This window comes from Callorhinus ursinus, unplaced genomic scaffold (genome assembly GCF_003265705.2).
Source record: "Callorhinus ursinus isolate GAN/ISIS: 27379988/994484 unplaced genomic scaffold, GSC_fseal_2.0 scaffold4, whole genome shotgun sequence".
Classification (NCBI taxonomy): domain Eukaryota; kingdom Metazoa; phylum Chordata; class Mammalia; order Carnivora; family Otariidae; genus Callorhinus; species Callorhinus ursinus.
The window spans coordinates 155714104-155725363 of NW_027397066.1; the positions used below are offsets into that span (position 1 = coordinate 155714104).

An 11260-nucleotide genomic window follows, 5' to 3' on the forward strand; every position below is an offset into this window, starting at 1 on the left:
GGCTGACAATTTTGCCTGAGAAGACTTAGCTGGCATGGAGAGAAGGGGCGGAGGGAGGGGAGCAGGGGGAGGAGTAAGAGGTGGGGGTGGGGGCAAGCAGGAAGAATTTTGGCCATTTGCTTATCAGCTTAGTAAGCACCACTCAGCGAAATGCTTCTATGATAATCGATAAGCTCTAGATGAGCCAGAGACAATAAAACTCAAGGCATCAAATACTAGATACGGTTTGAAGTTTTGAGGAAAGGAAACTACTCGGCCGATTTCCAAGAATGTGGAAATTCTGTGGGTTCCTCACCTGAAAGCCAAGGTCAGAGGGGTGCATTTTGCTGTGTGATTTTTTTTTCCCCTTTGTGCTGATGCTGCTCTGGGGAAGCCTTGGACCCGACGCCCCCCACAGGTATTGTCTGTGTCCTCTTCACTAGATGGAGGAGACAATGGGCACTACCAGTGGATGGAAGGGGTGAAGAGTGGAGATTGGGTGACTCCCAAATTAGGAACTAAATGAAGTCTTCTATTCCAGTGGATCATCATTCATTAGTGAACAAGCATCACATATCAGCAGTGAAAGCCAAAGGAAGATGAGCTAGTTAGGGGAAGAAAAAAAAAAAAGCTCATCACATTTCAGCTGGAATGGATAGAAACCTAGGGTGCATAGAAAGCCTTGTTTGTTATAAATGATGCATGGAAAGTTACTCAATGGCTCGGCACCTGGGGTTTTCTTTCCTGTTTCAACTAAGTGATTTGAAACCATATAATCTAGAAATTATGATAGTCTAATGATGAAAAATAAATATATCGCAACTACATTAAAACTTAGCTCACGTGTTTATGTCTATCATGTCAAGTATACAACCCATTAATATAAAACAAGACAGAACATAGCTCTTGGCCTCCCCACAAAACTTCAACAAGCCTTGTTTATATTGCAGTGATTCTGTAAGGCTTCGGTGCTGCTGACAGGCTGTGTGCTAGATCAAACCTGGAGAAAATGGGTTCCCACATCAGCTGATGCACCATTTCCCGGGGTTATACCAGACTCTGTCAGTCCCCACTGCTGCCCCTCTCTCTGGGTTGGAGGCATAAGTGTAAACAGCTCTGAGTCTCATTCCTATGCCACTCTTTCCTTGCAGCCATGACCGGACTTGTCGTGCCCCCAATGTAAAGAAGAGGAAGAACTGCTTTCTTATAGCACAAAACTACTTACTCTGATGGACCAATAATGAAGAAAGCACTAGGAGCTCTTTGGGAAGAGTTGTGCCCCAGAATGAACACGACGGACAGATTTGAGTGTGCAAGGAGCTGCATTTTACCTGGTCTCACGTTTCTCATCTAGCTCTCATGGTGGCTACACAAACTGACCCTCTTGGGGACAAGGACAAAAGATGTCATTGACGTAGTCAGTGCTAAGAGCAGAAATGCAATTCTTTGTTATGAACATTATGAGAACCACCTTCCTATGTTTGTAAAATATTTAAGAAAAAAATTGGCAAACAATTCATGCTTAATATTTTGGATACTATTTGTTTTTCTTTGTAGGAAAAAAAAGTTGAAAGTTTCTATTTTCTATGAAGCCTTTCAGATACCAATTTAGTTTATGCAGAAAAAAAAAATTGAACAAAACAGGGTACCAGCATGGAAGACTTTCTTAAACGAAACCTGAATTGAATGATGAAATGTTGTTGTATGTGTGTTTGCTTATAGTTTAATCTCTTTAAAAAACAACAAAAAAAAACCCCACAAAAAAGGGAAAAATTTTAAAATGTTTTACAATTATTTAAATAAATAAACGTGTAACTTATTGTAAGTAGAGGTAGAAATTAAGACCTTTTCGGAAGAGAGAGGAATTTCTCTTCCTGATGTAAAATGAAAATGATGCAAACCAGTAGTAACAAGTTTAAAAGGTGTGTGATTATTACTGCAGTTACTTACTAGACTTTTATCCCCCATCCTGCATCCCCCTCTTTTTTCCATCATTTTATTGACCCATGGGCAAGAACATGTACCTTATATAGATTCCTATAGAACAGCCCGATGCAGAAACAGTATGCACGTACTCAAATACTCAAACTCATCAATTCATTCCCAGCTCCGTCCACTTTCTAAATAGTCTACATGTCCCTTTTGGTATTCACTCTTTGTGACTTTTAAAAAAAATTTATATTAGCCTTCAACCTTCTCCTCCGAGCAGTGCAGAGAATTCCCATGTTGTAGTGTGTCCCAGGCTTTGCATCCTGGGTGGAGACATGTGTCTCACCTAAAAGAAGAGCCAAAGCCGTGTGACTTTCCCAACCGAGTGGCCCCTTTGGAATTCTCTCTTGACAGAGCCACACGTGCCCTCCTCTTTTGTGACCTGGTTGAGCACAGAGGTGTGAGCCCCACAGAACTTCAGAGACAGGATTTAAGGAAGATGATCCTGTTTCTTGGACTCTTAAGCATGAATCTTAGAATGTCCGTGTCCTTTCTTCTCTCTGCAGATTTCCCCTCTCCTGGCATTCAACTCTCTTGAAAAAAAATATGTATCTTCCTTAACACAGTTTCCAGGCAAGAATGGGATGGTGTGTGGAAGAGGAATGTTAAAAGCCCTAAAACCCTCTCCTAATGTTCAGAAAGATGGAAACCTAGATTCTTAGCAGGGTTAGTGATTAGGGGCATCTGCGTTCCAAGCAGCACAGTGACCCAGGGTTGCAGTGGGCTCTCTATACTTCTGGAACCAGCTCCTAGGCAGAGAAACGTTGCAGGAGCTGCTAAGAGTGGCTGAGTCTTGAAAGTCTGTGTGATCCTGAAGATGTATCCAGACTTATTTGGATTTCCAATAAGGATGCCATTTTTTCATAGTTGGATGTCCAATAAGGGCTCTCCTTGTTGACTCATTGGTACCATAGTACAGTCCACATACAGATTTCGGTTTGGGGTTCTAACAGTAGAAGTTGTTGCAGGTCTCATGGAAAAACATCTTTAGTGCATCTGAGCCAATTTTAGATAACTTCACAAATCCTGCCTTCCTTCTGTTTGTCCCATTGATACCTGCCCATGGCTATCCAGCTCCCAACAGTCTCATTTGCCTTTTACTCAATATGACCCAAATATTATTTCTATGTACATGAGAATCCGAGGTTTGGGAAATCTGGCATGCTTATAATTACTGCTGTCAGTCCTTTGTGGTCAGGTCTTACAGCACCAAAACACAGGAAACACACGAGAGAAAGTTCCCCCGTGAAAAATCCGATCAAAGGGGAAGCATGTGTGGAATATGAACATCACCATCCCAAGGTGAAGGCGGAACAAAACTAAGCATGTTTAGACCTGGATTCAAGCCAATCCAACATAAGGAAATGTTTTTTTTAAGTAGCATTGCTTTTAGAATCTGTGAATTTTGCTCTTGCATGAAGATGAGTGCAGTACTGTCTTCAAACTGATTGTAGAATTTGTTGGTAGCTTTACACCGAAAAATGTGTGTAACTAAATACCAGACATCCTTGACCATTCAGCTAGAACCTTGGCAGCAACAGATCTATTTAATTGTACAAATGTGTGTAAGGATTATTTTTAGTGTACTAATAAATTAAAAACAAAGCTACTCTGTCCTCTTCAGTCTTGCTGTTGAATCATTCCAGTCCCAGGTTATTTTTGTGCCACTTGGAATACGAGTATTTCTATAGGTAACTACAAATTCTATCCTATATTTGTAAGAGGAGCTGTGTAAGATTTTCCATTTAAAGGGATAATTTACTTCATTATTTATCTCATTTTTTGTTATAGCATCATATTTTTTTTCCAGTTTTTCTTTGCACATCTCAATATGCATGGTTTAAAAACCATTATCTTCTCTACCTTTTGTACAGTAAGGTCTCATTTTCAAACTGTATAGTTTCATTTTATCAATTTGCTTTGTCAGTTATATACAGTATAAAGTTGCTATGCACAGAGCTTTTTGTAAAGACAGCTTTTTTGTTTACTGTTTTTAATGGTCTTACTTATTAAAGAATATCTTGTTTGTAAAATGAATATGTCTACTTCAGTTTTAAACTTTAAATTATCCTAACGAAAAATAAAATTTTTGTACTGTAAAAATGATTGGAACTTTGCCTTTTTTTTTTCCTGAAGTGAAAAAAATTAGTTTGGAATTTGTTCTTAAGTTTGGGGATTTTCTCATAACTGCTAGTCCCTGAGCTCTGGTTGAGGAAATCTTACTACAGCTTTTGCTTACACGGAAAGTGTTCTGAGGTGCTCACTTGGAGGAAAGAATATGTTTGATTTTAGGTCATTTTTCTGTATGTATTTACCCATATATCCATCTGGTCAAATTCCTTCATAAAAACTCAAAAGGATCCTACTTCCTAGGTTGGTCTTTTGCTGTATGGAATTCTTGAGGTAGGTGGGTAGTCTACTTAGGTTTGAAACTGCGTGTTGAACAAATGTTTGAATTGATCCATCAGATGGTGAAGAATTGGAGGCTGGACTCAAGGGCTTGAGGCCAATCTTAGATCACAGGAAGAGAGCAAGATGCAAATCCCTGCAAGGGACTGATCCGTAGGCAATGACTCATACAGGAAGATAGAAAGGGCTGCAGGAGCTCGGAGAATTCAACTATCACAGAGGGTTGCAGTGGTCAGAGAAGGTTCCATGGGGGAGGCAGGGCTGGACAGGCCTTCTAAGAATGGTAGGAATTTTGTGGCAGACGTTGGTAGTGAGCACTGCAGCTGGGAAGGCCATCATGAACAAAGACCTGTAGAAAGAAATTCACGAAGTGCATTTAGGTGAATGTGATGCTAAATGTCATTGTCCAGCAGACTGTTCACAAGCACACACATGATTGGATTATCTCATTTCTCTCTACAAGGGTATAGTTATCTTGAAAACACATAAATTGTGTCCCTTGCATGAGTGGATGAGATGCTCTTTCTGAGCACTACTCTGAGAAAGCCCCCACTGCTGTTTTGCTTTTCTCTATGAAGAAGAGCCCTCTGCCTAGACAGTGCTCGCCCTTCTCATGGGAAGGGGCTTGCTCTTTGCAGCCTGGTGTCTTCTCATCCTTCAGGCCTGAGTTCAAGTATCTTCTACTCGTGGAGGCCTTGGCTGACTTCTGACCATGCAAGTTTCCCACTTAACTCTCTTTAACTTAACTCTGCTTGTGTCCTCATCACAATTTGTATTCAATTGTTGTGTGTTTTAGACTGAAGACTCATAAGCACAAGGGCCTCATCACTCTCAGTACTTCCTGCAGAGCACCAAGTTCAGTGCTGGAGGTGCCTAACAGATACCTGTTAAATTGGTGAATGAGCACATTGGATTCTGAGCCCCAGAGGTGGCTCTGCCTTGTCGTGTGGGAGAGGTAGCTGATCTGTCACAAATGAGTGGAAATAGCACCACTTGGAGAGTCCACTCCTTAGGGACTATCTCGTCAGTCAACTAATCAAAAAAAGTGATGAAGTGCGTCTATAATGTAAAGTGACTGGTTGCTTAATAAACATAGAAATCTCAAAATGGGAGGAAGTGAGGAAGCAGAAGCCTCCGGCTGGTAGCCTGTTGGCTCAGTTGTTTTGCCCCTTGGCCCTGAAACTTATCCCATGTGGATTTTCATGATGTTCAGATGTAATTCCAGAACCAGAACCAGGGCCTGATAGGGAAATGTGCATTTCATTCCCGTTCCAGATATGATACTTGACTTGTCGACCACACACTTGAATCGCAAAGAGCTTATAGCGCCTTCACCAAACTGCAAGTTCACAGTGGCTGTAGGGCAGTGAATGTGAGAGGGTGAATATGAGACTTTACAGATGAGGTAGAAGCAAGGTCCTAAAGGATCTTGCTCACCATGCCAGAGAGTTTAGACTGCATCCCCATGACTATGCAGCAGGTAATGGAAAACTTCCAGGAACCTGAGTCAAGGAGTGACACGATATACTTTATGATGTGGAAAAATCACAGTAGCTACGGTGTGGATTATGGATTGAAGGAAGTGGATATTGGAGGCAAGGAGACCAAGCAGACGAGGGACAAAAGAGGGCTGATACGTACCAGTGTGCTGTACCAGTGCCCATGACAGACACCCATTTTGACTGGTCAGCACCTGTGCATGCCAGCCAAGAAGTGTTTTTAAGTGACTCCTGCAATTAGGACAGCATTGTAATAATCCCGATAAGAGTGACTCATACCTGACCTAAGGATTGCCAATAGAGATGGAAAGTAGTGGAAAGATTTGAGAGAAAGACTTGCAGTTTGACAGGCCTTTACTGACTGATTAGATGTGGGAATGAGGGAGAAGACGGGGCTAGTATAAGTCCCAGTCTCTTAGTTAGACAATTGGATTCTGTGTTAATATTTACTGAAGTTGGGAATAAAGAGGAATGTATTGTGGGGAATGGAGAGATATAATGATTATAAATTGGGGCACAAACTGCTCTGGTTCCTTTTTTTCTTTCTTGGTTAGCCAAAGATTGTTTTCCCAGTTTATTTAAGGACTCTGGAGAATTACACTCTTTGGTACATGCATATATTTTTTTTTTTTTTAAATGACGGCTCTATTTCTACTTGAATGGCTGTTCAGTTGGGTATAAAATTTCTGGAGTTACACTTTCTTTCTCTGAGAACTTCATACGAGAGGAATTTTATAAAACAAGCTCCCAAGACTGAATGTTGCCATGCTGATGTCTGAAGTCATCCCTCTGCTTCTCATACCTATCTTTTATTCCCTTTATATAAGCAGGGAAATCCTGTCATTTGTTGTGGACGTCATGACACTTCTGAGCATGCAAGGGGGCCTAGTAGATAATGATGCCTGGAGAACTTGCAAACTGGCAGTTGGTCACCCTTGATATTTTTATCTGCCTGCCTAAAAGTATCTTTCTTTGTAGATGAAGTTCAGTCATTTGTTGATAGTTCTGTGTATTTTTTTTCCCTTGGGATGCAGCATTCCCTCTCAATGTGTAGCTTCAAGGCTTCTTTCATTTTTGGAAACTTTTCCTTAATTGTAACATAAAATACATTTTCTCTTCCTTCATTCTGGTCCTTCTTGCTAGAGACTACACTTATTCGTATGCTGGATCTTCAGTGTCCATCATTCATAGCTATCATTGTCTCTTTAGCCACCCTTGACCCTTAGCGTACCTGTAGATTACTATTCCCATGCTTGTCCTCTGTACTCCCTCAAATGTGGCCTTAATTTTTCAGATGCTTCTATTTTTTCCTTCACCTTTTCATAAGCTGTACCAGCTTATATCCCATTGCTTTCTGCTGTGCTGCTTATTTTCTTTGAGCCAACACATTTCTGCTTTGAGCTATTGTTTTAGGGAGAAATTATTTTTTATTATTATTATGACAATGAGCTTGATCAGAATTATCATCATGTTCATGAAAACTTTTTTTTCTGGTGAGTGTTCATCACCTATCATTTGTTCTCTTTTTTCTTTTTTCCCTCTCATGGCATATGCATATAAATCATGTTTTGATACCTTCTTGATAATACTCATCTTTGAAGTGAGATTTTTCTGGATCAGCTATTTGCCAGGAGTTTGAGAGGGAAGGATCTAGGACCATGTACCAGGCTAGCAGGAATTCTGATTTCAGAGGTGTGTGTGTGTGTGTGTGTGTGTGTGTGTGTGTGTGTGTGTACAAGAGCAGAGAAAGAGAGAGACACTTGTTTTAGTTTTTGCTTCTTCTTGGGCAAAATGAAACAGCATGTATGCTATTGCTCATAGTGCATGCTTCTCTTCCTCACCAACTGACTATTTCTTTCATATATGGCTTGTGGGACTTCCCACATCAGCCTTGCCCAGTGTGCTTTATGTCTCTGCCAAATGGGGTTCAGAGCTATCTCTACTATCAGACTACATGTTAATTTCAGTTGTTTCAACAACAGACCACTGGTTTTGTCCTTGGATAGTCACACCTCATTCCCTCTGCTCTGTCTGATGGTAGCAGCTGAAACATCTTTCCTCGGTCTCTACACTTTCCTGTTTGACTCCCGCTGCCATTGCCACGCCTTCCCCATAAATTGTGATTTGGAGTAACCAATTTCCCTAGATTCATCCAAGATGAAACTCATGCCTCTCTTTCTCATTTCTCTATTTTTCTATTGAGTGTTTCTGAGTGGGAATTGATGGAAAAGATCTTATGAGAGCATGTTAATCTGATGTCTTCATATTCTCTAAACCATAGTAATTCAAGAAGAAGGGATTGCTGCCTAGTGCTTTGAACCCCTTCATTCTACCTTTGACCTCATAAGTTACCCTTGTAAACCAGCTCCTGAGGCCCAGACCAATGGCGACATTCTTCACTTTCTGCATTGGATTATGTCAAATACAAATAATAAGATACAAGTAATTCCCCAAACTACTACTGGAATTTGTTACAATGAATAATCTACAAAAAGGGACCCAGGACCTGACTGTTGGAAATATGTTGAAGTGGCACATAAACTATTGTACCATCAGTGCTTTTGGTTACATCTGAAAGCTGATCCCACCTTGAATGGTAAAACTCCATTTTCCGTAACATATGCATATAACATATGCATAGAAGACAGTGTGATAAAATGGAAATGGCTAGAATTCTGAGATCTGGATTCACATTCTACCATCCAACCAAGAACAACTAACACATATATATGTATACACATGTATTCACATGTATATCATATATATATCATATATACATATATATCGTGGTCTTTGTTTTGCATTTGAGAAGATGAAGACTCAATGCAGTGATTTATTCAAGATTACATAACTAAAAATGTACATAGCTGAGGATTATACATACAAATATATATACACATATATGTATATATGTATCATTGTTATTATGATTAAATAAAAACACCTATGTACATTAAAGGACAAAAGCTCCATGAGTGTTGAATTTTTGTTTTTGGTCTTCACCGCTCTCTTCCCAACACCTAGAATAGTACTTGGCACAGTGGAGGCACTTAACAAAAAAATAACAATTGAATGAATATGTAAAATGCCCACATTCCAGAGAGGCTCCTTGAATTCAACAACAGCAGCTCCAGCAAGGGCTTTTGAGTCTCCTAGACTCGGGTCTGCAGCCCAGCTCTTCCTCTGGCCAGTGTGAGGACTGAGTGAACACTGAAACCCAGTAGACTCCGGTTTATCATCTTTGAAAAAGCAGAACCACAGCACACGTTCCTGCCTTGGGGTCAGTTCACATCTCCTTCATAGGGTCCCAACTGCCTCTCAGACTGGTGCTCAGAAGGGAAGGAGTCAGAGCACAAGGCTCAGTCTGGTCTGTTTTGTGGATGAAAGAGTGAATGGCACTGGGACTGTTATTTGGCCATGATGCCCTTTGAACCAATGGTAAATTTCAAGGTGGACGAACTGGCCCCATGCCAGGAAGGAGTTCTCTAGCACTCTGTGTACCTGGGAGGGGCATGCCCAAGAGAAGCCAGAGTCCCAGTTCTTTGTAAGTGATAATAGGAGTGAAAGTTGTGTCCTTAACACCAGTCTATGTTTTTTTTCATTCAAAGCAAAGCAGAGTTGGGTTTTTTTTGTTGTTGTTGTTATATACCAGAACATCTGGTGTGTCATGAACATAACTTTTGAGGACAGAGCAAGCACTGTTTTCAATTCCAGATTTTTGCAAGTTCCAAGAGTTTGAACCCATGAAAAATTGCCCATAAGACAGAAATGAGACCAAAATGACTTCTAATATCAAATCCAAATATTTGCCATTTCTAAACTGAGCAAGAGCAGAATAGCTGTGTAGAGCTCTAAGTGCCTCAAAGATTGTGACTAAATAATTTTGAAATATTATGGTCATTGAATATTAATAACACTTGCTGTTAAGAATAACAATGATAATGACCAATACAGCAAAAATACTAAACTTCTAGCCTGTGTACGATGGAGTAACAGAGTGTGAGCCCTGGAAATTAGTAGACCTGAGTTCAAATCCCACCTCCAGCCTCCACTCATAACTGTATAACTATCGGAAAAGTATCTTTAGGAGCTGTAATTTCCCCAGCTGTAAAACTGGTGACAAGAAGACTTTATGCCAAGATTCTCTTCCTGCCAAGACTGTTGAGAAGTTTAAATAAAATAAAGAATGTGAAAGTGGCAGACACGTAAGCGTTCAGCTCTATACATTTTTGTTTCTTTCTCCTTAGCCTTAGATAAAAAAAACGAACATGTGTTTATCTGGAAAACCACCTATCACTCTTTTCTTACAACTCCCTGCCAGCACTTAAAGGAGGCTTATTAATTAGTGTTTGTGAAACTCATGGAAGATGAAAGTGCTGGGTGTGGAACAACACCATTTACATCACAATACATGAGTTGGCGGCTCCTTCAAGTGGATCTGCTTACAACATAAGGGAGTCCTAATAAATGTGCTCCAGTCTTTCGAAAATCAATGTGGGAGTCTCTGGAAAGTCCATGTGTCTGCATGTTGTGCTACAGCCCATTCTGTGCAGTAGGCAGGCAATTCTGGAGATGTGGTATTATAGATAATACTCTAATGGCCAGGGCAATGAGAAACCAATAAAAGGAGGTCAAAAGTTGATCTGATTGAAATCTGCAAAACACCCTATGTTCCCTTTAGTGACAACTTTTACCAGCAAGAAGGATAGCTGACCCATTTTGGTTTCACATTGTCTCCTCCCCTTGCAGATCTTGGAATACAGAAAAAGATCATCAATTCTAAACAGATAAAAGCAGTATGCCTCAAGCCAGGGTGTCTAAATCCCTGGGGGAGGAGCATGCTGTCCTGTGGGAGGATTTGGGGCTTGTGGGTCTCTCACTCTGGTCTCTAATATTTCCTTCTCTTCTGCTCTGGTCACATGGAGAGATTGCAATGTCTGTCCCATGTTGTCTCAGCAAAACAACATCATCTGCCAGTGTAAATTAATGTTGTGAATGCTCAATTGATTGATTTTGTGATTTTGATTTTTATTTTATGAATTATTTTTATTTATGAAAGCATAAGTACTCAGTCTTAAAGTTTAGTTCTATGCAAATTTTACAATTTTAGTATAAATAATTTAAGAGATACTCTGGCCTTTTAAGGATTTTTTTTCCCTAAACACATTACTCAAATTTGAGAGGCCTTGGACTATGGCAATGAGAAAAGGGAGGAAAAGGTTTGGTAACCTACAGATTGCGTCATCATTCCTTGAATAATCAAGACTTGGCTGAATGTTAATTCCTGTGTTCTGTAATGCAGCATCAATAAAAGAAATCTCCATGTATTATTCCAGTATTTCATTTTTGCCTCTGAATTATGTTCATATCCACAAATCTCAGCC

The 11260-nt window shown here is 40.2% G+C and overlaps 1 protein-coding gene across 2 annotated transcripts in view; it reads left to right on the forward strand.

Moving 5' to 3' along the window:
* The window catches only part of EBF2 (EBF transcription factor 2), a 187333-nt gene extending 183280 nt beyond the window's left edge, over window positions 1-4053 (forward strand). For both annotated transcript variants that reach the window (XM_025873970.2, XM_025873972.2), the window contains exon 16: window positions 1131-4053. In XM_025873970.2, the coding sequence (XP_025729755.1) occupies window positions 1131-1162 (32 nt within the window). In that variant the 3' untranslated portion in view covers window positions 1163-4053. The remainder of the gene's footprint in view (window positions 1-1130) is intronic.
* Window positions 4054-11260: the final 7207 nt, after the last annotated feature.